The sequence below is a fragment of the Macaca fascicularis genome, chromosome 1, assembly GCF_037993035.2.
Source record: "Macaca fascicularis isolate 582-1 chromosome 1, T2T-MFA8v1.1".
NCBI lineage: Eukaryota > Metazoa > Chordata > Mammalia > Primates > Cercopithecidae > Macaca > Macaca fascicularis.
Window position 1 is genome coordinate 16,022,309 of NC_088375.1, and position 27,911 is coordinate 16,050,219.

Sequence of the window (27,911 nt, forward strand, 5' to 3'; positions counted from 1 at the left end):
AGATTTATGTTTATTCAGTCCCACAGAGAACTGTTTCTGCCGCGTTTATTCTTTTCATCAGTAAATAACACAGATATGAGCACTAGGCTCCCTGTATATGTATAGGGGGTGTCTGCCTCTGGATGCCCTTCTCATGGGTTGGAAGAGGGCTTGCTTCAGGGTCTAAGGGGATGTACAAGGATACCTGCCCTTGCCTAGGTCTTTCCGAAAGAGCCAAGTGGAAGGAAATTTTCAACTCCACTGCAGGAGTTGAGTCTTGGTGCCAAACCCAGTCTGCTGAAGGTCTATTGTTGCCTTTTGTGAAGGCATCAGAACGCAGCATCCTCTGGCCTGTCTGCTGAAAAGATCAGTGGAGGGAAATCACGACAGTAGAGTGGTGGCCACCAGGAAAGGAAATGACAGGAAATCTCATCTGGATCCTTACAAACACTCTGGAAATCTCATTCTATCTATTTAAAACTTTTTTTAGTTTCAAATCCTAATCAATGAGTTTTAGTGCTCTGACTGGAGAGTTTCTGTGTGGCCATTCTAATTACCATCTTTTGAGTCTGATACAAAGGACCAGTCAGGTAATGTCATTTATCCTGTTTAATGTTGTACTAGTTGTTCCATCACTTTAAAAGGGATGCCTGAAAAGATATTCTCATCCGGAGCTTTAGTGAGCACATTTACCACCATGAACTGCCGCCACCAGCCTGGGTGTGTGTGCTGGAGGCCACCTAGCAGTCCCCTCTCCTGGCTTCCTCTTTCTTTTCACCCCTGCTCCCTCACTCTCCAGTCGCTTGGCACACATCTTTTCAAGCTGACTTGTGTTTGTGCAGGTCTCTAATGAGAGCTGCAGTGTACCGAAACAATTTTAATACTTCAAGGAAGTGGTAAATAAATCACCAGTAACCTGATAATCACAGCTAGTCCCTTTTCTCCCCGAACTGGCCTGTCCTGAAACCTGCAGACCTCCTGTTCCCTGATGCTGTGCCTCACTGGGGTGTATGACAAATGTGTCCCCTGTCTGCCTTTTTACCCTAGCCTCCTAACGAACCTGCTTGCTACTCTCTGCCCACACACGGCTCTAGGATAGCTGTCCTAAAACACAGCTCTCAGCACGTCACTCTTCTCCTCAAAAGCCTGCAGTTGCTCATTGTGCCTGTGGGACAAGGAGAAATGCCATGGAGACCAGCGCTGTCCAATAGGAAGTTCTAGATGATGGACATGTTCTATGTCTGTGCTCTCCAATATGGCAGGTACCAGCCACATAGGGCTACCAAGCACTTGAAATGGGGTTAGTCTGACGGAGGAACTGAATTTTATTATTATTATTATCATTATTATTATTATTGTTATTATTATTTGAGACAGAGTCTCATTCTGTTGCCCAGGCTGGAGTGCAGTGGCGCGGTCTCCGCTCACTGCAAGCTCCACCTCCCGGGTTCACGCCATTCTCCTGCCTCAGCCTCCTGAGTAGCTGGGACTACAGGCGCCCGCCACCACGCCCTGCTAATTTATTTATTTATTTATTTATTTATTTATTTATTTATTTATTGTATTTTTAGTAGAGACGGGGTTTCACCGTGTTAGCCAGGATGGTCTCGATCTCCTGACCTTGTGATCCACCTGGCTCGGCCTCCCAAAGTCCTGGGATTACAGGCCACCGTGGGCCACTGTGCCCGGCCGGAACTGAATTTTAAATTCCATTTACTTTTAACTCACTTAAATTTAAATAGCCACCTGTGATGAGATTCTACCATATTGGAAAGCACAGATATAGACCCTTATTTCTCGAACTTTCCAGCCCATCTCCCACAACACTTTCCCACACATCATATCTGTCAATTTCCATTCCAAATCTCTCCTTGGATCATACCCTTCATATAGAATGACCTTCCCTCCCTCAACCTCTTCATCTCCTGTTCACACCTAGTTGGCAAAACCCAACTTAAATGGCAACTCTGCCATGAAGTTGCCCTGATCACCACAATTAAAAATTGTCTTTCCTTTCCTAAATTCCTCTAACAGTTTGCCTTTGTGTTCTTGTTATCTATTACTCAATAACAAATCTCTGTAAACCTTAGTTTTTGTCTTAAAACAACAGGAAACAATTTGTCATATCTCATGGCTTCTATGGGTCGGGAATTTGGGAAGAGCTGGGCTGAGTGGCTGTGGTTTGGGGACCCTTATGAAGGTGGTGACTGGGACTGAAATAGGGAATTGGAAGTGCTGGGGACTAACTGGACATCTTTCTCTCTTTTCGTGTAGTCTCAGAACCTCTCCGTGTAATCTCTGGGTGAGTGAGAGGTTTGGCTTCCTGAGAGCATGGTGGCCTCAGGGCTTCAGCAAAAGTTTTCTAGTGAGTAAGGTATTAATAAAAGTTACATTGATTTTTCTGGCCTAATCAATTCTCTCCCATTCTATTTTCTACAAGTAAGTCACTCACCCACCCAGATTCAAAGAAAAGGGAATTACGTTCTGCCTCTTGGTGGATATATGGTAAGGTTCAAGAGTGGTTTGCAGGATGGAGAGGTACTGTAGCAGTCATGTTTGGAAAAATAAATTTGCTACTATGGCCATCAGTAAATTCTACCCAAGATTGGTGTAGTCTATATATACTTTCAATTCTGAACTTGTTTAGTTTTCATTTTTGTATGCCTAATGGGGTCCTGCAAAAAGTAGGTGTTCTGTACATTTTTCTTTTTTTTGAGACGGTGTCTCACTCTGTCCCCCAGGCTGCAGTACAGTGGTGCGATCTCAGCTCACTGCAACCTCCGCCTCCCGGGTTCAAGTGATTCTTCTACCTCAGCCTCCTGAGTAGCTGGAATTACAGGGGCCTGCCACCACGCCTGGCTAATTTTTGTATTTTTAGTAGAGATGGGGTTTCACTGTGTTGTTCAGGCTAGTCTTGAACTCCTGATCTTGTGATCCACCATCTTCGGCCTCCCAAAGTGCTGAGATTACAGGCCTGAGCCACCGTGCCTGGCCTGTAAATATTTCTTAAGTGAATTAAGTCCAACAATATTATGTCAGAGGAAATAGAAATCCTAATCTGGCTTCACATTTGCTGAGGCGAGAACACTCACTGCTAGACTGAGGTGGTCTTGACTACTAACAAGGTCTTTAAAATCTGTCTTGATGAGCTCTGCCTGGTGTCTTTATTTTAATTCCAGGCAACAATAGCAAATGCAGTATGTAATAGTGCTTTGTGTTTATACATCCCCCTAATGTCAGAGGATTCTAGAAAGCTTTAGAAACACATTCTGATATTATGATTTATCATCCTGCTCTTTGTATATAAACAGTCACTAAATAACCAAACTTTGTCATTAACATGAAACAAATGTTTAGGCCAGAAATTACATGACACATGTGCCCAGTTATCTCAGCAAACATCTTTGTTCTAAAGGAGTTGACTATTTTCAGCTTTCTGAAATAATGAAAACTCCCATTAACAGGGATTTTGTTTTGATATGTCAAAAACCCTCTATAAAATGTAAAATACATTAGACCTACAACGCTAGATGAAAGGGAAATAAAGCTTTCATGTTGGTTACATTGCTAGAATTCTATCCAGATTGGTTTTAAAATGTTGCATTGTTCTGGGTGTTATCCTTTACAGCAAATGTGTATTAAGCATCATCTATGCCAGTGTACTGTGCTAGGCTTTACCTAGCAGGAATCACTCTGTGACTGGTCTGCAAAAGTATCAACTCTGCATCTGTATCCTTGGACCTGCCTTTCTCAGCAAGGAGATAATTGGTTCTACTTAATCCTCAGCTCTTAACTGAGGCAGCGGTAGAACATCAGAAAGCATGAGCTTTGTGGTCAGTCCAACCACAATTAAAATCCCAGTGCATATGCTTCGTTAGGTGTTTGGGATGTTACTTTGTCTGTGAGCCTCAGTTAACTCATCTGTAAAATGAAATGATTACTCCTCAGACGTCATACACACCAAATGAGACGTGGTTCGCTTTGGTAAATGTGTAAGTCATTTCTGTGTACAACATACCTATCCTTATTCCTGACCCCATTTCATTTTCCTTTCCTAAATTTCTATCTTTTCTCATTCAGCTTTTAATCTAGTTGTAACTAGACATATATTATGCATCCCTGCAATCTACCTGAGTCCTTTCTGAAATGGCAGAACGCAATCAAATCAACAGGGGAATCGACACATCATATAGATCGTGTACCATCACATCCACAGCCAGCCTGCTGTGAGAGACCCAATAAATATTATTTTTCCCTTCAGGCACCATGTTTATTTTGATACCTCGGTCAGTCACTGAGCCCCAGTTCTGTTCTTCGAGCCTCACAGCCGCCTTTATGGAATAATAGGCTTTCTAAGTCCCACGGTTTTGTGTTTTATCTAACAACAAAATAAATGATAAAAATATTTTAACTAGTCTTTGGTGAGCTCTCGTGAATCTCACTGTGTTGTTTTCCAGCCCCTTGTTGGTTTGTAATATAGACATGGGTGTAGCACGGACCCTTAGGAATTACGGTATCGCCTCTGTGCTCTGGACCATCCAGCCTCCTCTCGGTGCTGGTGGAGCAGATCTTGCGCCTTGCTAGGCAGCCCTTGTGAGTGCTGTTACAGCTGTGGGCTCTTCATTGAGTTGAATCTGTTCCTTGTGATAGCACCTGGATACCCCTGCTGACGCAGCATCAAGATGCTGATTCCTACACCTGCTGCTCTTTACCGGTTTGGAGGCAGCTCTCCTTCCTTTGCCACCCTCTTTTTCAGGCTAAATGGTACAAACTGTTCCTTGTGTAAAATGGTCTAGACCTTGGAAATCCTAGTCAGCCTCCTCTAGATGTTCACTGAATTGCCCCCAACCCTCCCCACCTTCACCTTGCTCCAGAGGTCATCTAATTGGTTGTCAGTAGAAGGACCTGTTACTTCGACAATCCAGGTGTCCTGCTCTCATTTGGGCCTCTTAAAATCTAAAATGTCTCATTATTTCACAAAACATTTGCTGAGCTGACCCTTCATCATCCTGATCTTATGTGTGAGTGTGGTTTACTGAAAACAGGAAGTTTACGTTTTCGCTATCAACTCTCATCTTACTGGTTTTAACTCACCATTCCAGCCCATAGAGGTCAGTTTCATTCATGTCATCTTTCACCCCTCCAGCCCCCTCAGTTTGGCAGCAGATGGGATTATCTGTCACTATCCGGAGCTTCATTCATGATTTGCTAATGATGGTGCACAGGATGGAGCCAGGGATGCCTGGCTTGATCAGGCAATCAAAGAAAGAAATTCTCAACTTCACAGTTTATTTTTTAACTTTTTCCAAATGAATATTGCCAAATGCTTTCTACCCACTAAGCTGTTTTAAAGGTGACTTGTCAGATCTTTGCAAAGCATTGAGCTTCTCAAAAGGCAATTTTTTTTCTTAAGTGCAAAGCAGGCGGCTTTTCTGGCTTATGGGTTAATAGTACAATGCAACCCTGTCATTAAAAGCTGTTCTTCCTTTAAAGTTATGCCAGAGAGGGATTTACATAGATCTACTTGCAGTTAAGTTACCCCATAATTTATTTGGATACATTTACAAGGTGCCTGCATGCACCATGACAAGGAACGCAACACATTTTTATTTGTCCGATGCCCTTGTTTTAGTTACTGCTGAGATAAATGTCGTGACTCTCCTTTATCAGGAATCCGAAGTCTATTAGAGCTTTCAGACCCATTCTTCGGAGTAAGTTGGGCCCTGGATCTATTATTCTTAATGGTAATAATAACAGTAGTAGGAGGGGAGCAACAGTAGTAGCAGTAACAATGGCGATCCTCATCTTCTTGTATTTATTGAACATCTGCTCGTCTTCTCTAGTATATTCATTCCAGTCCTAACATTCACTCTGGAAGCAAAGTTTCATTTTTCTCATTTGACAGATCAGAAAAAAAAGAAACTCAAGGAAGTTAAAAAACTTGCCCAAGGTCACAGAACAAGTGAGCAGCTGAGCCAGGATATTAACCCAGGGCTGATCTTATTTCAAGCCCAGAACATGCTTTCCATTATATCCTGAAGCCTCTCAGAGGACACACACGCACACACAAACACACACAGAATGCCAGTTGATGCATTTGCCCGTGAGAGCCTTAAAAGGAAGGCACCATCACGAGAGCCCTGTGTGGCCAGAAAGGCCTGTCTGGAAAGGAAAGCAGCTGCAGCTCTGAGCCCCGAGGCATTTGCTCAGAGTGGCAGGACAGGTCAGAACCACTGCAGGTCAGAAGCAATGCAGCTCGCCAAGACCACCCTTAGAATCATTAGGCTGAGCTTTGAGCTTTCATACTCATCACTGGACCACAAAACATTCATAGCTCAAGAGAATGGAGTGCCCGTCTTCAGGCTGCAAGAAAGCGTGGTGAGTGGCCGCTTTGCAAGTCATCAGCTTGCAGGTTTGTCTTTTCCTTTTCCTCGAGAGAGGCTTCCTGATGCTTCCCCATGGCCCCGGCCTGGTTCTTAGCAGCTCCAGACGCTACGCAGGGATGCGTAAGAACAGAAATGAAGCCTCAGTGACCCTCGTGGATGACAAGTGACCATCCGAGATTCTGAATACAGTCTCAGGCCCAGAAAGGGGTCGAGCTAATTAATACAGGTACAACTTTTTATTTATTTATTTTATTTTTGAAATGGAGTCTCGCTCTATCACCCAGGCTGGAGTGCAGTGGCGTGATCTCAGCTCACTACAACCTCCGCCTCCCGGGTTCAAGCAATTCTCTGCCTCAGCCTCCCAAATAGCTGGGATTATAGGCACCCGCCACCACGCCCGGCTAATTTTTGTATTTTTAACAGAGACGCGGTTTCATCATCTTGACCAGGCTGGTCTTGAACTCCTGACCTCGTGATCCACCCGCCTTGGCCTCCCAAAGTGCTGGAATTACAGGCATGATCCACCGCACCTGGCCCAGATGAGGTGGCTTTTTAAATGGGTGATTTGAGAAATCCCTATTTGAGGCTACAACCTGCCGTTGATTTTCTAGGGTGTTAAATAACTTCACACATCTGGGAAAGGAATTTTCAAATGCTCTCATTTTAACCGGGAGCTAACAGGGAGTCTTCAGGAATCTTCCTCCCCAGGCAGAACTCAGAATTGTCCAGATGGATACAGAAGTGAAAGTTTTGAGAAATACAAACATGCATGAGAGTCACTTAGAGGATTGCAGTGGACTGAATGTTTGTGTCCCTTCTCCCCCAGATTGAAATGCTAACCCACAATGTGATGGTATTAGGAGGTGGGGCCTTCAGGAGGTGATTAGGTCATAAGAGTGGAGCCCTTATGCATGGAATTAGTGCCCTCATGAAAGGGACCTCAGAGAGCTCTCTAACCCCTTTTTCCTCCATGGGAGGTTACTGTGAGAATTTGGCATTCTGCAACCTGGAAGAGGCCCTTAGTAGAACCTGAGCATGCTGACACTCTCGTCTTGGACTTCCAGCCTCCAGAACCGTGAGCAACATATTTCTGTTGTTTATAAGCCACCTGGTTTATGGCATTTTTTAAATAGCAGCCTGAAGTGACTAAGATGAGATACGTGTGTGTGTGTGTGTGTGTGTGTGTGTGTGTGTGTATGGATGAAAATGACTTGTTTCAGCATTAACATGGTTTAACTACTACAGGACGATGTTTGGGGAGATGGCAGGTACTGGGATTGACAGGTTACGGCCCAAGTAGGAATATGGACCAACTCTTGAACTTTCCAAAAGAAATAGAAATAAGGAGAAACCAGCCAAAAAAACATCATAGTTATGCATGATAACATAGAAATGTCAAGACGGACTGAGGTACTGGAAAAGAGATCAAAGTTTAAAGTCAGTAAATCTCACCCAACTGACTGGGGACATATGGGCCAAACCTGGGAACTGACAGCAGGGTAGTGCTTGCCTCCTATTTCATTTCACTCCGGGAAGACTTACATTAGGGCACAGGCAAGTGGGAAACAAACAAGTACGTGAGATTATGGCCAAGAGGGCCAAAGCCAGAGAAAGAAAAGGTGTGAAGGCTGGCGTCCCAGAGGTCTATTGTTCTTGTCTAGCCAGAGTGAGTTCTGGGACTTTAGGGTGTCCTAAAGTATCCTAAGGTGTCCCTTCCTTCCCACCAGACTTGGTGACATGAGGTGCAAGCCTATTGCTGTTAGCAGTCCTTTGGCACCACAAAGCAAGAACTGTCCTGAGGACACAGCAAACACAAAGGAAGGCTGGGCCGAGGGACACAGAGGATGATGACACTCCCCTATCTCCTAAGTCCACCAAGGCCTAAAAGGACCTTTGAGCTTCATGAGCCACTGAATTCTGTATTTGGCTTAAGCCATTTTGAGTTGAGTTTTCTGTCACTTGAAATCAAAAGACTCCTAATAAAAGCAAGTGGTGGCTTTTATCAAAGGAATCCTTCTCTCTTACCTTTTACTTTTTTTTTTTTTTTTTTTTTTTTGAGATGGAATCTCACTCTGTCACCTGGGTGGAGTGTAATGGCATGATCTCGGCTCATTGCAACCTCCTCCTCCTGGCTTCAAGCAATACTCCTGCCTCAACCTCCTGAGTCGCTGGGATTACAGGTGCTCGTCACCACACCCAGCTAATTTTTTGTATTTTTAGTAGGGGGGGGGTTCACTCTGTTGGCCAGGCTGGTCTCGAACTCCTGACCTCATGATCCACTCGCCTCGGTCTCCCAAAGTGCTGAGATTACAGGTGTCAGCCACCACGCCTGGCCACCTTTTACTTTTAGGGAGTGATGGCACAAAAGCATACCTTTATTGCCATAATTCTGTGTCACTAAGTAGCCTAGAATGCCAGAGAAGGTGCTGGCATCCATCCCCTATTGTACCTCCAGGGTTGAGTGGCAGACAAAAGAACTTTAAGCTCCCCAAGCTCAATCACCAATGTACCCTTAACTTAGGCTGGTCCTTCCACTTCCCTTCTCTGCCTCGGATTTCCTCACCTGGAATTTGTGTCTGAATGCTCTTACTTCTGAGAAGCCAAATTATGAACTTGACTCCATCCCACTGTTTTGCTGACGGATGGGAAAACTCTTACATGTAAGGTTTGACACTTGAGGTATGGAAATGAGCTATTATACACATATATTCCAGAAAGCTGATGCTTTTGAGGAATTCCAGTATGTTGAATTTCTCAAACAGCATTGCTTTGAGCTTATTACACATTGTGCTGTGGTGCATAATTTTACTCAGGGTCCTGTTAGTTTTTGCTGAGCAGTTAAAGTATTTGAAAAGTGCAGAATAGTGTAGCAGACCATGCGACTGCAGGGAGGCGTCGAACATGCCCAGCTGCTTCCCAGCTGTCTGGTGCTGCTGACGCTTCAAGGTCACCCAGGAGCGAGGCTTTGTGAGTGATTCAGGTTGATGGATGGTTGCAGGGAGTGTAAGCCTTGTACAGCAGGAGGGCAGAGCCCTGTTCTGAATCACTATAGCAAGTGAGAGGAGGATCCTTAGCTCGTCCAGCTTTTAGGAAAGTGTTAGAGATGGGACTGATTTATTCTAAACAAAGGAAGGCAGGACATATGCGGCTTTTAAATTTACATTGTCTTAAACTCTTTTACTACATGCCTCAAATAAATGTGATGCGGGAGATTTCTTAGGCAGATTTGAAGCATCTGGACAGTGAGCGTTTACTCCCCAAGGCCAAGAATCCTGAGCACTTCTAATTAAAACGTCTTCCCTGAGATCGGCCAATATGCCAAGTGACTGTCAGAGGCCACTCCACGGTATGTTCTCATTCTGTGTTATAACAGCAGACCACTGTAGGTACTGGGAGGCTTTTGCATTTGAGGCTCTGTGAGACTCATTCTGTAGGATTCTGATAATCATGTGCTTGTTTAATCTTGTTACTCTGAGCATGTTTCCAGGACTGACTCTAATCCTACTTTATTGAAAGCAAAGACCTTGCCCAGGCCTTACATAGAGTTGCTGCTTCTTGGTACACAGTGCTCTTGATTCATGAGTGGAATTAATATATAATGTGAATATACAAAACCATTCTGTTATTTTTCTTTTCACTTTGGAAGCATTCTGTCATCATCTCCACTCCATAGGGCTTACAATGCTCTTTCATGTGTGGATTGCTGTGTTGGCTCTCCCTGTAAACTCAACTAAATAGATGCTCCCTTTCAAGATTTTTTAAATGAAAAGTGACTGGTAATGTCAAAATAATTATATACACGAGAATTAGAAGAAAATTACCCAGTAAAAATAAGGGCAATTTAATATATTATATTTCTTTTTATATTTTATAATATCTTAGGGTGCTTTCTAAATTGATTATTGGTTCTACAGGTTGCGTAGTTGGAGCTTATTTGCCTGTAGTCAGGGAAGACTTTGTGAGAGAGGCATGGGACAGATTTGGGAGAAAGGAAGGAAAGAGAGTTCTTAGTAGATGTTAAAGAAAATTGTTTGGGTAGGAAAAGTTTCAAAAAGCCTCATTTTAGGAGTAGTGCAGAGTAATAGAGCACTCACTTGATGGTTAACGTTATCACTGATAAACAGGAGCCACTGGGGAAGGTTTCTGAGGGTGTTTTTCACTGTTTTCCGAGAGCCTGTTTTAGGAAAACACCGGTGAGGGTTGAGGAGAGATGAATGAACTCATTTTCTGTCCAATTTTGTCCCTGTGCTCCTAGAGTCAAGATTTGACACAATCTATTTTAGTATTTGAAAAATCTAATTTAAAAAGAAATGTCAAATATTGTCAGAATAAAAAATACTATTCCTCCCCCACCCCTTAAAATAAAATCTATACCCGGATGTACTGATGCAGTGACATAAAAACTATTTCCTATTCATTCTTTGTCACTTATCCTTCACTTGGGTGACTGGTCTGCCACAAGGCTAAAGTGACTACCTGTTTAGTTTTGCAGTAGGCAGTCATGGATGCGGCTCTGTGTTTTCATTTCCTACCGAAAGCCCTATGCTATGTTTATTTGCCATTTTAGACATTCAGAAAACTGGGGGTCAGAAGAATGAGGTGATTCTCTCCTTTACACCCCTCAAATAATTTAATAAATCATAAATCAAATGAGAAACCAGAAATCATGTTTGTTGACTTACAGCTGCAGACTTGTTCGTGGGCACTCCCCTTCCCCTTACCTTATCATTAGTGCAATGTTTCCAATCCAAATTGTTGTACATGGAGTACCACATCATAAAAATGCAAACATGAGATGTCACACTTGCATATAATACAGTTCTTCATTTATAAGTTTAGTCAAGGTGTAAATGACTTAACAAAGTGTCTCAAGATGATTGTAGAATAAGGAGTGTAATTTTAGTTGGATTTGATTTTGGGACAGATTTTAAGATTTAAAGCGAGTGAAGTACAGTGGTATGCTTTGGGAGTGAAGGAGATAGCAAAGGAAAAGTGAAGTCCGTCTGAGCAAGAAAGGTTGCGGTGTGATTTTATTAACACCAAATCCCTCAACTAGAAAACTGCACGTGGTATAACAGGCATTGTGTCCAGAGAATGTGTCTTCTCAAGTTGCTGCCTCTCCTGAAACAAGTGGCTACAAAAACTGAAGGACCCGAGTTAACTCATCACAACTGAGTGTGTCACTGCGCAAATTGCTGCAGTTCCATTGCCAAAGATAATAGTTTCTTTTTGCTGTATGGGGAAATGCATGGCAAAAGCCCGGTTCATCTTGATCCAAATTCTGTACACACCACAGGTAACTTATGAATGAAATAAACATGTCTTCATCCCCAGAAGAAGTTTCACTCATAACTCTAAACAAAACACTCATATAAATGGCACTGAACCTCTTTTTACCAGAAGAATGTAACAGCCAGAAGTCAAAACCTTAAATCAGTCAAATTAAACTTGGGAAGAAACCCAGCAGTACTCTGATAATTTAATCTTTATGAATCACTTAAAATTGTCTGCCTCTTCATTTATTCAGTTTCCCATTTGGCTGACTCTTTGCCCGACAGCAAACAACTTGGATTTTTTTTTATTACTATTTTTATTAGTTGCATTTGCAGAAAGAGAAGAAGCACTTTTCACCCCCTAAATATTTATGACTTTCCACTGAATGGTTGAATTTCATATTCTGTATTTCAAATAGTAAGTAGTCTTGGATTTTTCTTGCTGAAATGGAAGAAATAATACTAATTTAAGGTGTAAGCACGTTAGAATCAGAGATACGAATTGTACATGAATGCATGGTAGTCACATAACAAACAAACAAACAAAAAACCAGAAGATTTCCATCGCCACAGAGACCTCTCCTGTTGGAGAGCACACATACTTCCTCCTGCCCCCACCCCTTCTTAACTCCTGTCCACCTCTAATCTGTTCTCCATCTTTATAATTTTGTCATTCCAAGAATGTTATATAAACGGAATCCTAAACTGTTTAACCTTTTGGAGTTGCCTATTTTCACACAACATAATTCAGTGGAGATTCATCCAAGTTGTGTGTGTCAGTAGTTTATGTTATTATATTGCCGAGTAGTTCCATGGTATGAATGTGTCAGGGTCTAATAAGTCATCCACTGAAGGGCTTCTGGGTTATTTCCAGTTTGGAGCTATTATGAATAAAGCTTCTTTGGACACTTGTTTATAGGTTTTTATGTGAACATAAGTCTTCACTTCTCTGAGATAATTTCCAAGAATGCCATTGCTGTCTCATAATGTAGTATTTTTTTTTTTTTAGTTTTCTTTTTCTACTGTTTTACTTTTTCTACTATTGAATTTTGAGAGTTTCTTACCTATTTCAGATACTTGTACTCTCTTGGATATATGTTTTGCAAATATTTCATTCCAGTCTGTAGCTTGTCTTTTCGCCCTCTTAACAAAATGTTTTGCAAAGCAAAAGTTTTTCAGGTACACATTCTTTTCAAGTGTACATAGACTATTCTCCATAATGGACCATCTACTAGACCATAGAACAATCCTCAATAAATTTTTAAAAACTGAAATTATACAAAGAATGTTCTCCAGCCACAATAGAATAAAATAGAAAATTAATAGCAAGAGCAAATTTGGAAATTTTCCAAATATGTATAAATTAAAACACAGAAACAACCAATGGTTCTAAGAGAAATCACAAAGAAAATTAAAAATTACTTTGAGATTAATGAAAATAAAATATAATTTATTAAAACTTATGGAAGTTAGGAAAAGCAGTTCTCAGAGGAAAATTCATAGCTGTAAATGCCTAGATTTTTAAAATAAGGCCAGACATGGTGTTGTTCACGCCTGTAACTGCAGCACTTTGGGAGGCCAAGACAGAATGATCGCTCGAGGTCAAAAGTTTAATACCACCAGCCTGGGCAACATAGTGACAGATGGGTCTCTTCAAAATTTTTTTAAAAAATTAGTTGGATATGGGGGTGCACACCTGTAGTTTTAGCTATTGTAAAGGCTGAGGTTGGAGGATTGCTTGAGTCTAGAAGTTAGAGACTTCATTGAGCTATGATCATGCCACTGCACTCTAGCCTGGGTGACAGGGGCAAGACCCTGTCTCTAAAAACAACAAGAAGAAAAAAGATATTACCAGGTATGGTGGCCTGTGCCTGTAATCCTAGCTACTCAGAGGCTGAGGCAGGAGGATTGCTTGAGGTCAGGAATTCAAGACCAGCCTGGGCAACATAGTGAGACCTCATCTCAAAAAATATTTGTTTAATGATCTCAAATAAATCACCTATCTTTCCACTTTAAAGAACTAGAAAAAGAAGAGTGTACAAAACCAAAAGCAAGCAGACAGAATGATTAGGTTAGGGATAAATGAAAATGAAGAGTAGCAAAATGACAGAATAAATAAAACCAAAAATTTATTTTTTGAAAACATAAAATTGACAAACATTTAGCTAGAATGGCCAAGTTAAAAACAAGACTTAACATACTATAATTGCTAATAAAAGTGAGGACATTATTACTAGCGTTACATAATTAAAAGGAAATATAAGAGAATTCTACAACCCCATGTATTTCAACAAATTAGGTAACCTAGATGAAATGGAGAAATTCCTAAAGACATACAAATTACCAAAGCTGACTGAAGAATAAACAGAAAATCTAAATAGACTATAGCAAGTATAATAAAAATAATTAATTAGTAATTTTTTTTTTTTTAAGAGACAGAGACTTGCTCTGTCCCCCAGGCTGGAGTGCAGTGGTGTGATCTCAGCTTACTGCAAACTCCGCCTCCCGGGTTCATGCCATTCTCCTGCCTCAGCCTCCCAAGTAGCTGGGACTACAGGCGCCTGCAGCACGTCTGGCTAATTTTTTTGTGTTTTTAGTAGCGATGGGGTTTCACGGTGTTAGCCAGGATGGTCTCGATCTCCTGACATCATGATCTGCCAGCCTCAGCCTCCCAAAGTGCTGGGATTACAGGCGTGAGCCACCGCACTTGACCAAATCAGTAATGTTTAAAAAAATCCCTACAAAAAAAAAAGCCCAGGACCAGTTGACTTCACTGATGAATTGTATAAAATGTTGAAAGAATTAACACCAATTATTCTCAAATCTTTCAAAAGGAACAATTCCTAACTCATTCTGTGGGGCCAGTATCATCCTGACACCAAAGCCAGACAGTGTCATCATGAGAAAAGGAAACCTCAGATCAATATCTCTTATGAATACAGATGCAGAAATCCTCAAAAAATACTACCCAACCAAATTCAATGCCTATTAGGGTTATACACTGTGACCAAATGAGAATGCTGGGGTGGTTCAACACATTAACATAAACCCCACTTGACCATTTCAATTGATGCAGAAAAATCATTTTGTAAAATACAACACTATGTTGTGATAAAAACATTAAACAAACGAGGATAAAAGAATGTCCTCAATCTGATAAGCCTAAATGCCATCAGTGATAGACTACAGTAACTAAAACAGTATATTATAGGTACAAAAACAGACACATAGACCAATGGAACAGAACAGAAAACCCAGAAATAAGGCCACACACCTACAACCTGACAAAAACAAGCAATGAGGGACAGATTCCCTATTCAATAAATGGTGCTGGGATAACTGGCTAGCCATATGCAGAAAATTGAAACTGGACCCCTTCCTTACACCATATACAAATATTAACTCAAGTTGGATTAAAGACTTAAACACAAAACCCAGAACTATAAAACCCTGGAAGACAACCTAGGCAGTACCATTCTTGAGACAGGAACAAACAAATATTTCATGATGAAGACATCAAAAGCAATTGCAACAAAAGCAAAAATTGACAAATGGAATCTAACTAAACTGAAGAGCTTCTGCACAGCAAAAGAAACTATCCCCAGAGTAAACAGACAACCCACAGAATGGAAGAAATTTTTTGCAAACTATGCGTCTGACAAAAGATCTAATATCCAGCATCTATAAGGAACTGAAACAAATTTACAAGAGAAAAACAACCCCATTAAAAAGCAGGCAAAGGACATGAACAGATACTTTTCAAAAGAAGACATACATGCAGCCAAGCATATGAAAAAAGAAACGCTCAGCATCAGTAATCATTAGAGGAATGCAAATCAAAACCATAGTGAGGTGCCATCTCACACTAGTCAGAATGGCTGTTGCTAAACAGTCAAAAGAATAACAGATGCTGGGAAGTTACAGAGAAAAAGGAATGCTTATACACTGTTGGTGGAAGTGTAAATTAGTTCAACCATGTGGAAAGCAGTGTGGGAATTCATCATAGACCTAAAAACAGAAATACCACTGGACCCAGCAATTCAGTTGCTGAGTATATACCCAAAGGAATATAAATCACTCTATCATAAAGACACATGCACGTGTATGTTCATTGCAGCACTATTCACAGTAGCAAAGACATGGAATCAACTTAAATACCATCAGTGTTGGGCTGGATAAAGAAAATGTAGTACGTACACACCATGGAATACTATGAAGCCATAAAAAGAATGAGATCATATCCTTTGCAGAAACATGGATGGAGCTGGAAACCATTATCCTCAGCAAACTAACAAAGAAACAGAAAACCAAATACCTCATGTTCTCACTTATAAGTGGGAGGTAAATGATGAGAACACATGGACACGGGAGAACACACACTGGGACCTATCAGAGGGTAGAGGGTAACAAGAGGGAGAGGATCAGGAGAAGTGGCTAATGGGTACTAGGCTTAACACCTGGGTGATGATACAACAAACCCTCATGACACAAGTTTACCTATATGACAACTCTGCATATGTACCCCTGAACTTAAAAGTTAAAAAATAAATAAAGATATTAAGGCGGGAACCCGGGAGGCGGAGCTTGCAGTGAGCTGAGATCCGGCCACAGCACTCCAGCCTGGGTGACAGAGCGAGACTCCGTCTCAAAAAAAAAAAAAAAAAAAAAAAAAAAAAAGAGCAGGTAAAGTGGACATCCTTACAGTTTTCCCAATCTTGTTGGAAGTAATTCAGTTTTTCATCATTAAGTACAGTGTTGCTGTAGGTTTTTTTTAGATGATCTTTATCAAGTGAGGAAATTCCCGTATAATTCTATTTTTCTGAGCTTTCTTTTTTTAAAAAAAAATCATGAATAGTATTGGGTCTTGTCAATTGCTTTTTCTGTGTTTATCTACATGAATCTGCGATTTTTCCTCTTTACCATGTGAGTATGGTAGATTATATTGACTGATTTCTGTGCATTGAACCAGTCTTGCATCCCTGAAATAAACCTACTTTGTCATGGTATGTAATTATTTTTATATATTGCTGAATTTTATTTGCAATATATTTTTAAGGATTTTTAGATTTATATTCATGGAAGATATTGATCTTTAATTTTAATTTTTTCATGCTCTTTTTGTCAGGTGTTTGTATCAGGGTAATACTAGCTTCATGAAATAAATAGGAAAGTGTTTCTTCCTTCTATGAAGAGGTTAAGTATAATTATTGTTAGTTCTTTTTTAAACATGTGGTAGAATTCTTCAATGAAGCCTTCAGAGCTTAGAGATTCATTTTGGGGGGAGTTTTTAAGCTACTAATTAAATGGCATTAATAGTTACAGGCTTTTAAAATTATGTATTTCATAATGAGCAAGTTATGGTAATTACTGAGTTTTTTTGAGGAATTACTCCATTTCATCTAGGTTTTAAAATTCATGCATGTAAAATTATTTGTAATATTCCCTATTATCTTTTTGATACCTGCAGTGTCTGCAGTGTATACAGTTATTTGTAATTTGTGTTTTCTCGCTCCTTTTCTTTGTCAGTCTGGCTGAAGATTTTTCAATGTTATTGATTGATATTTTCAAAGAACCAGCTCTTTGCTCTTTGATTTTCTCATCTATTTTTCAATTTCATTGGTTTTTGCTCTTTATTTCATTTATTATGCTTGCTTCAGGTTTTCTTTGCTCTTCTTTTTCTAGATTCTTGGGGTGGGACCATAGACTATGAGTTTGATACTTTTTTAATGTGTATGTTTAGTGCTATAAATTTCTCTTCCAATACTGCTTTAGCTGTGTTTGACAAATCTTGATACCTTTATTTCCATTTTCTTTCAGTTCAATGTATTTCTATTTCTTTTTTTTCTTTTCTTTTCTTTTTTTTTTTTTTTTGTGTGTGTGTGTGTGTGTGTATTTCCATTTCTATTGAAACTTTATCTTTGATCCATGGTTTATTTAGAATTGTGCTGTTCAGTTTCCAAATGTTTAGATATTTTCCTATTTTCTTTGTGTTATATATTTCGAGTTTAAGTCCATTCTGGTTGGAGAACAAACTCTGTATGATTTCATTTTTTAAGAATTTGTGGAGATCATTTTATGTCCCAGAAAAATGGTCTATCTTGGTGCACTGTCTGTGGGCACTATAAAAGAATGTGTCATCTACCATTGTTGGGTGGAGTGTGCAATAAATGTTGAATAGGTAATGTTGGTTGATAGTGTTACTGAGTTCTCCTATATTATCGTTGATTTTCTGCCTGGCCTTTTTATCAGTTGTTAAGACATGGGTGTTTAGGTCTCTATCTATAATTGTGGATTTGTCTGCTTTTTCTGTTCTATCAGTTTTGGGTTCACATATGTTGCAATTGAGTTGTTTGATTTATACATATTTAGGACTGATGTGTTTTCTTGCTGGATTAACCCTCTTATCATACAATGTTCATTTCTGTCTTTGGTAAACTTCTTTGTTATGGAGTCTACTTTATCTGATATTAGCATAGCTATTTCTGCTTTTCTTTGATTAATGTTTGCATAGTACATATATTTCATTTTTTATTTTCAGTTGGGCTATGTTACTATATTTGAAGTGTATTTCTTGTAGGCAGTGTAGGTCATAGTTTTTAATCTACTTGCTAATTCAAAACAAATGTGCTGTTCAGTTTCCAAATGTTTGGATACTTTCCTGTTTTCTTTGTGTTGTGTATTTCTAGTTTAAGTCCATTCTGGTTGGAGAACAAACTCTGTATGATTTCATTTTTTAAGAATTTGTGGAGATCATTTTATGTCCCAGAAAAATGGTCTATCTTGGTGCACTCTCTGTGGGCACTATAAAAGAATGGATCACTTGAGCTCAGGAGTTCCAGACCAGCGTGACCAACATGATGAAACCCCATCTCTATTAAAATACAAAAATTAGCCGGGTGTGGTGGCACACACCTGTAGTCCCAATTACTTGGGAGGTTGAGGTGGGAGAATCACTTGAACCCTGGAGGCGAAGGTTACAATGAGCTGAGATGGTGCCACTGCACTTCAGCCTGGATGACAGAGCAAGACTCTGTCTCAAAAAGAAAAATTAGTTATTATATTTTTCAGTTGTACAATTTCTATTTGATTCTTCTTTATTTCTTCTATTTCTTTGCCAAGGCTTTCTTTTTTTTTTTTTTTTTTTTTTTTTTTTTTTTTGCTGAAGCTCTCTTTTTTCATTGATTTCAAGTGATCTTAATTGCTCATTGAAACATTTTTATGATGGCTAATTTAAAATATTTGTCAGATAATTTCATCATCTCAATTTTGGCATGTATTGTCTTTTTAAATTCATTTCGAGATCTTCCTGTTTGTTTCTGATTATAAGTAGTTTTCTATTGAACTCTGGACATTTTGGGTGCTATTATGTATTATGAGCCTCTGGATAATATTTACACCTTTGTTTCAGCTAGCTGTTACTGACACCGTTCTGGCAGGAGAAAAGGGGCTGCTGCTTTGTTACTTTCAGATGGGGTTAGAAGTCCAGGTTCCCTACTCAGCCTCTATTGACTCCTGAGATGGGAGAGGGTAGAAAGTTTCTTGTTATTGCTTGATAGGGGGTGGGAGTTCAGATTCCCCACTAAGCCTTTATTGATACTTTCCTGAATGGGAGGGATAGCGGCACTTCATTACTGCTCCCCATGTGGCCTCTTTACCCAGGAAAATTATGAAAGTCTGAACTCAGTCTCTTTTGACACCATCTCAGCAGGAAGAGAAGGGGCACTTTATTATTGCCTGGCAAGGAAGGAAGTCTAGGTTCCTCACTCAGTCTTTGCTGGTGACACAGGATTCTTTGGGGGGGCCACTTCACCAGGCTCTGCCCATTCAGCCCAGCAGGCTATGCTTGGTTTGTGCTACTGGCCTGGTTCCCATATCCTGGGTAGAATGGTGAGGGGTGTGTGGGCAAGTGGGTGTGAGGTCTGACCACAGTGCACAGCCAGGCACACAGGCTGCTGCAGTGGGGCCGGGCAGGCAGCTCCAGATGCCAGCACAGATGCCTCCTTCATGTGAGGCTGCAGCTGGACCAGGCATACCACAAGTAGCTTCTGCCTTAAGTGCCCTCGCTGGGTGAGGGGAGTATGGTAGCACCCAAAAACTCAGAGATGCCAGCAACCAGAAAAAGCCCCAGGAGGGTGTTATAGCTTTGTCACCGCTCTGGCTCAGGAAGCCTGGGGGTCTGGGTCCCCAGAAGGATCACAGCTCTTCTTTCCCATGGTCCAGTGAACAAGAGCATGTCATTGCCCACAGCTCAGTGAGCTGGTCAGGGATGCGTGACACCCGTCTTTTGGCAGGTCCCAGGATTTTGTCCTGTGTCCGAGAAGAATGAGGTTATGTAGACAATCAGAGACTGAACAAGGCAGAGAAGAGTTTTACTGAGTGACGAAACAGCTCTCAGCAGAGAGGGGACCCTAAGTGGGTACCCCCTACCCAAAGCTGGGTAGTCCAAAAGTGTGGCTGAGTGCAGGGTTTTTATGGGCTCGGAATGGGGGAATGCATGCTGATTGGTCAAAAAGCACCATTCAGTTGGCTGAAAGGCATGGAGGAAGTTCTCACTAAAGCTAGGGACTTTACCCAGAACTGGCAGCTTGGTTTTCAGGCTTTAATTTGTCTTTGGTTTGAAGGTTGGGTTTCACCAGGACCCACCCCTATCTGCCTAGGAATTTGTCTCCCTCCTGCTGCTGTCACTGGTACAGGTAGGCATAGGGCTATGGTTTTATCTGTGGTATTCGGCTGTTACAGAGAGGTTATGACCTACAGTTTTCTGTCTTGTTAGGCTGCGCCTTTCCTGACTCTCAGGCTAGACAGATCAGGGATTTGTTGATGCTTTTTTTTTTTTTTCTTTTGCTTCTGTAGGTGTTTCTGGGCTATATGAGGCAAAAAGAAAAACAGAGAAACTCACCACATTGTTTTTCCTTGGATCCCATGATGCCCAGATGGTCTGCTTTTTCCTTTTACCTTTCAGAAGGTGTTTTTACTATACGTAAAATCCAGGGTTTTCGTGTACCAAGTAGAGGAATAAGGAAAAATACACCAACTCCATCTTTCCGGAAGAATAGAGCCAATCTGCATGTATTCATTGTTCTTATTCATGCTTAGCTTTCTCTACTGCAGATTCATATGGTATGATGAAAACATAGTATTTTGGATACCAGTATTCTATAAAGGCTATTCTTTCATTGCAGGCCTCAAATAGACTTTCAGGAAATAGACTTTTACAATAACATTAGGAGGTAAGAGAATTGCTTCATGCCCATATGGCTGCCTGCGAGCACACATGTATGTTTACACAGAATCGTAGAAACTTCACCTTGAAGTAGGCTGAACACAGTGTGTTTGCTGAGCGTATTTTACAGTTTATCTATAGGAGAGTAGAGGAGACCAGAGTAGCATTAAGGGAATGTAAACAGAGAGAAAAAATGTTGATTCAGACCCTGTCATGATAAGATCCTTGTGGAGAGAGTGGTATAAAATTCAGCAAGCTTTGTAAACATAAAATGAAAAAAAAAAATAGTTTTTTAACTTAATAATTACTTTGAAAAGTTGTATAACTAAGACTAAAACTAAAAAGTTGTATAACTAAGACTAAAACTCACAAAAACCAGTAGAAGACTTCTACATAGCAACAGTGGAGTAATATGTAGTTGTGCTTCTATTTTTCAGTATGACTAACTTGTATTATCTTTTCTTTATGAAAATCTGGTTTAGAAGTTTTCAGTTCCAGAGATGTAGCAGACTAGATAATCTCAAAACTTTTCCACCTGCTAAAAGTATCAAAAAAATGATAGGTTGTAAAATTCCTCTTAGATACATGTTTGAGCATAATAATAAAGTTAGAAAATTTCCGAGGGCTAGAAAGAAAGAGGGAGCAGTAAACAGCAAAACCCAGTATCACTGCCTGGGAAGAATGGGGTGGGTGGTGGGTCGGGGCTGTGAGTCTCAGTAACATAGGGGCTGACATTTTAAAATCTATGCCAGGCTAGGTGATGAAGCGTTAGTCCTACAGAAGCAGAAAAAGGTTTCAACTAAGACTTCCACATAAAGCTGGAGCCCTGAAGGTCTGCCCATCAGTGAAGACGTGAAACACCCAACACAGAGAAGGAACAAGGAATCTCAACTGGTCAGAGAGAGGGAAGAGTGGGAACAAGTCTCCATTGTGAATGGACATTACTAATCTTTTGTCACATGTGGGCTTGGAGTTCAAAACTATACTACTCATATTTGGAAATTGTCACGTTGAGAAGTTAACACAAAAATGGTACTGGTGTGTAATACCCCTAGAGTTGCTGATGAAGCCAATGTAAAATTACTCTTAAAGGACATGACATGTCTTCAACTAATTCCACAATAAAAACTGACTGGAAAGGAGCTCCCAATCCAGTACTACACAATACAAAAGAAAAATACTCATCATGAACAAGAACCAGGAAATAAAATAAATAGCAGATTTTGACTATCCAAAACTAAAGATAAGTAAAGAAATAATCATATATATATTTAGAATAAAATTTGTATAAGAAGAAATAAAACTAAAAGGCCAAGATGTTATGAAAAAATGACAAATTGGAACAAATGGCTTATAAAAATCAGTGCATATAGTCATTAAAATGTATAGTGTAATAGACAAATAGTAAATTAAACACAGCTAAACTAGAAAGCACTCGATCTAAGAAAACTGGCCAGAATGCAGCAGAGAAAGATAAAGAATGGGAAATATTCCAGGGAAGGTAAGAGACTTAGAGGACAAAATGAAAGATGTCAACTAGAAATCTAGAAGTTCCTGGAAGAAGGCATAAAACAAACAGGGAGAAGCACAATTTTAAGAGAAAATAATAGAAAATTTTTAAAATTGATGAAAGACATAAATCCTCAGATTTACGAATCTAAGTCATGACCATAACAAACTAAAATAAATTCACATTTCTACACAAAATAGTGAGGTTTCAGAGCACTAATATCAAAAAAGATCTTAAAAGCATTCAGAAGCAACAGAAAGAATGCATACTCATTAATAACAGTATGTATGACCAATAGAAGAATTCTACACAGCAGCAATGGAGTAATATGTCATTGTACTCTTATTTTTCAGTGTGGTTAACTTGTATTAGCTCTCTTTTCTCTCTCCCACTCTCATTCTCTCTCCCTGCCTCTCTTTCTTCCTTCACCTTTTTTCCCTTTTTTAAAAAAATCATTCTCATCAAATATGTGTATTTTTGTATGTTTGGGTATTTATTTAACTACTGATTCTACTTGTTTAACAATTACAGGGCTATTCTTCTTTTCTTTTTCTTTTTCTTTTTTTTTTTTTTTCTGTTGAGACAGAGTCTTGCTCTGTCTCCCAGGCTGGAGTGCAGTGGCACAATCTTGGCTCACTGCAGCCTCTGCCTCCCAGGTTCAAGCGATTCTCCTGCCTCCGCCTTCTGAATAGCTGGGATTACAAGGGTGTGCCACTACATTCAGCTAATTTTCGTATTTTTAGTAGGGACAGGCATTTCACTATGTTGGCCAGGCTGGTCTCGAAACTGCTGACCTCAAATGATCCACCCACCTCAGCCTCCCAAATTGCTGAGATTACAGGCATGAGCCACCGTGCCCAGCCTCTTCTTTTGTTTTTATTCTGGAGTTACTTTTAGTATGTTACATCTTTATAGGAGTTTACCTATTTCATTTATGTTTTCAAATTTATTGGCACAAAATTGTTCATAGTATTGTCTTATGATTTCTGATTCTGTAGTATTGTCTTTATAATTTTGTAATCAGACTATAGTGTAATGTGTTTAAAAATCAAAGAAACAATACAATTAGAAAGCATAATAATATAAACTATGAAGATGGAATATGACCAAATACATCTGCCTGGACACCCAGCGAAAAGACATTCCTTAAAGATGTGACTTGGAAAAGCTGAAAATCAAAGAATAAGTGAAAGCATTAGGCAAGTGCAAACAAATTAAAGCTACTGTTGTGGCTTAATATTGAACACAGATGTATTTGGGGCAAAAACCATTAGGATTAAAAACATTTTACAATGTCAAAGACTAAAATTCACAATGAAAATATAAGCTATGGATATCAATGCATTAAGTCACATAGTACAACTTATAAGGAAAAAAAAGGAAATTTCATTTAAAAACTAGAAACACAGTAGTGGTAGAAAATGTGACTCACTTTTCTTAGTTCATGACCCATCAAGTGATCAAAAATTAGATAAAGATACAGGAGAAATAAATAACATAACAATGTAACTTCAATATATATTACAGAATATATACACACATGCATGTATACACACATGCACAAACACACATACATATAGAAAAAGAAAAAAAACCTTTTCAGGTGCCCATGGAATATGAAGAAACACTGATTATATATTAGACAATTAAAAAGGAGCTTTCATAATTCTTACAAGCTACAATAGTAGTTCAATTTCTAGTAATGACATGCTGGGTATTTATAACCAATTGTCCCTAGTGAGGGCAACTAAAGAAAACTGGGTAAGATATGAAGAAAAGGGCCAGGCACAGTGGCTCATGCCTATAATCCCAGCACTTTGGGAGGCCGAGGTGGGTGGATCACCTGAAGTCAGGAGTTCGAGACCAGCCTGGCCAACATGGTGAAACCCTGTCCCTACTAAAAATACAGAAATTAGGTGGGAGTGGTGGTGCATGCCTGTGATCCCAGCTACTCGGGAGGCTGAGGCAGGGGAATCACTTGAACCCAGGAGGCGGAGGTTGCAGTGAGCCAAGATTGCGCCACTGCACTCCCGCCTGGGCGACAGAGTAAGACTGTCTCAAAAAACAAACAAACAAAAACAAAACAACAACAACAAAAAAGAAATATAAAGAAAAGAACCAACAAAACTTTCTTAAAACTCAAAGTTGTTGGTTGCTCAAAATCTTCAAAGTACTGAAAATTCAGATCAAAATCCAGTAGAAGGAAAGCACCCAACGCTCATAGCCATTTTTATTCAAGATCATTTGCCAAACCTGAAAAAAGAAACAGCCAAACTGAGCTATGCTTTGTGGTCTTGTAGGGCAAATGTATGAAAAGTCAAAACTCAGGCCTAGTAAGACTGGAGGTCACCTGAAGGGCCTGGCCCCAGGCAGTGCCCACCCTGACGGGTGTACGGCAGTATGTCCTCAGGAAATGTCTCATGCCAAATCATTCTGATGTTGCATGGCGACAGCAGAGTGCCACTGGCTTTGCAAGAGCTAATACGATTGTTAGTGGCAGCAGCAATGAAAGGTGGAAAAACAAACCCAGGTGTACCTTGTGCATATAATCAATTTTAAAGGAAACAGTGCCCCTGTATTTAAACTCTGGCTGCCTTCTCATTGTCCAGATTTCTTTAAGGTTGCCCTGCCTATGAATAGAATCACAGTCTATTTTTAGCTCCATCTTGGATTTGCTATATGAACAGACCCCCACCAAACTTCTCACTCTGGCCAGCAACATTTCCTCACCAAAAAAATGAGACAACTTTTACCATAGACTGTGTGTACTGACAAAGGGGAATTTGAAGCATTGTCAATAAAGAAAATTACTTTTAAATTACTTAAGTTGCTCAGATGAAACTGAGACAGAAGGTACTTGACCTAGAGAGACTGACCAGGGGGTGGGAAGGCCAAGTTTGAAGGGAAGAAGACAGCTCTGCTCTCTGCATTTTATATTAACATAAAAGAGGGGTATTTCTCAGTAAGTCAACTTCTCTGGAGAGTCCTGTTACACCGCTCTTGTTCTGTAGTGCTCAGGACACCATTGCCCAGCAATGCACAGTGACTTTGTCAGGCAAATGCTAGGAAGAGCATGCATGCAGACACATGCCTAATGTGTACCAGGATTGCATGTTCCCACTGAGATTGGGAAGTGAGCTATAAGCCCTGTTTCCTCTTTGAGCTACAGAGCTGATGTTCATTTGATTGGACAGTTAAGGCAGTAATCCAATTACTGAGCTAATTAGCACCTTTGAGGGGTAAGCACCAAATTTACAGAGGGAAAGCACTGGAGAAAACTCAAATTACCCAGCGTGGCTGACAGTCCACCCTCTTAGAGAATATGTGGAGAGCCAGAGGTCCTAGGGGTACACAGGCAACTTAGCTTAGTTATTGCTCATCAGAATTTAGACTGTGTTCTACAGGCTTCTGAAAAGATAGCTTTCCAGTGAACATAGTTTTAGAAGATGTTTTAGTTCCCTAAGGAGTTTAGCAAATGACTTTCTTGTGTCTTAATCCTCCTTTAAAAATTGTTTATTCTGCTGCTTGAGAATTCCATTTGTGGTAGGTCTTAAGGTGAAATTAAAATTCCATTTAGGGACTAACTCTGCAGACATGGGATTTCAGCCTTCATTAGAAAGAATTTTGTTGTTTGCTCTATTTTCTGCTACCCTGAGATCTTTTATTTTACAAAGCTGCTGTGGGAGTATTTGTGAGGAAAACTGAAGCTGTGATAGAACAGCATGCTGGGGTTCACAGCCTTTCTGAAATGTAACACGGTGTTTCTTCTTTCCAGCCCGTCCGTAGCATCACAGAACGCAACAGGATCTTGCCTAGATGGTTCTCAAATGTCTAAGACATACAGGAAAAGAAAGAATACTTTTTTTTTTCTGAAGACAAGCCTTTTCATTTATTCAAATTATAGTTCCAACCAAATATCTTTTTATCTGTTTTGATTCCCAAAAGACAAGTTCAGAAAAGAAGGCTGCATTCTTAGGTTTCTTCTTAAGCACCATTTCTGACAAGTGCTTGTCATTTGTTAAATTATACAGAGTATGTCAATGATCATGTTTAAACATAAGCCACATATGCAGCGTTGACTGGCAGCTAGTCTTTCTTCTTAGCAAATATTATAGGGACAAAAACTTCAGAAGTAGCCTTATTTTTGACCATTCAATAATTTATTCTGCAAATATTTATTGAGTGACTACTATGTGCCAGTTGTGAGCAACAAACTTACTCTCATGGTACTTAGGGACTGATGTAAGAGTCAGATATAATCAGATAATTACACAAAGAGATGTATGATGTGGTGTAAAGGCAAGGCTCCTGAGCCAGCCTCCCTAGGTCATATTCTGGCTGTACCACCTGTTAGATCTGTGACCTTGAACACTCTACTTAATTTCTCTGTGCCTCTGCCTCATCCACTGTGAGAATGGGCATAAAACTACCTCAGAGGGTAGTTTTGAGGCAATAATAAGCTAATACATATAAAGTACTTAGAACAGGCACATGATACAAGCAAGTGCTACATAAATATTAGCTGTCATCGTTATGATTGACGTTAGCCTTGACAGGTGCTCCAAAAGAGAGGTACAGGTACAATGCGTGAAAGAGAACACGACAAAGGAATCTCACGCAGCACAGGAGTCAAGGCAGCTTCCCTGAGAAGGTGAAACTTGAGCTGAGACTTGAAGGATAAGAGGAATCAATGAGGAAAAATGAGTGGGAATGGAAAGGGATCCCTAAATAGAGGGAACATTTGCAAAGGCTACTGGAGAGGAAAGAGCAACAGGACCAAGAGGTCTGGGCATGTTGAAGGGGTGGAAAAGGAAAACCAACAGGGTTGGAACAAAGAAAGCAAAGAGCAGAGTGACAGAAAAGGCAGGAACTGGCCAGGCGCGGTGGCTCACAACTGTTATCCCAGCACTTTGGGAGGCCAAGGTGGACCGAGACCATCCTGGCCAACATGGTAAAACCTCACCTCTACTAAAAATACAAAAATTAGCTGGATGTGTGGCGCGTGTCTGTAATCCCAGCTGCTCGGGAGGCTGAGGCAGGAGAATCGCTTGAACCCAGGAGGCGGAGGTTGCAGCGAGCCGAGATTGCACCACTGCGCTCAAGCCTGGAGACACAGCGAGGCTCCGTCTCAAAAAAGAAAAGAAAAAGAAAAAGTAGGAGCCGGATGTGTTCAAGACAAGGCTTTCTACAATTGTCAGTGGGACCTTCATTATGCCCAGATCTTCAAGTAAACCCTATGTGTGATACTGATGTATTTGTGGAAGTCCTTTCTTAATGGCTAATATATCAGATTTAACCATATGAAATTGCCATTTTGCAGGTGATAATAAACAGTTGACTGCCATCAATTTCATAGGCTTGATGTCAATTTCATGTTTCATTCTTTAAAGACCACCACTCAGTATTGGAAATAAAAGGACAAAGGTAGGCTGGCATAGCCTCTCCAAGCAGAGCAGATCGGTGCACTTACAAAGGGTTTTGGGGATGTGTGGAGTTCAAGGACTAGTGAGGTTTTGGAGGCATACGCGGGTTGACAGCAT

The 27,911-nt window shown here is 40.3% G+C and overlaps 1 protein-coding gene across 17 annotated transcripts in view; it reads left to right on the top strand.

Annotated features, from left to right (window-relative positions):
• The window catches only part of PCNX2 (pecanex 2), a 309,218-nt gene that overhangs the window by 204,201 nt on the left and 77,106 nt on the right, over nt 1–27,911 (top strand). The window contains exon 24 of one of the 17 annotated variants that reach the window (XM_073995390.1): nt 26,147–27,719. The exons of the other annotated variants lie outside the window; for them this stretch is intronic. Within the exon in view, the coding sequence (XP_073851491.1) occupies nt 26,147–26,306 (160 nt within the window). The 3' untranslated portion in view covers nt 26,307–27,719. Of the gene's footprint in view, nt 1–26,146; nt 27,720–27,911 lie in introns of those variants that run through there. 17 annotated transcript variants of the gene reach the window in all.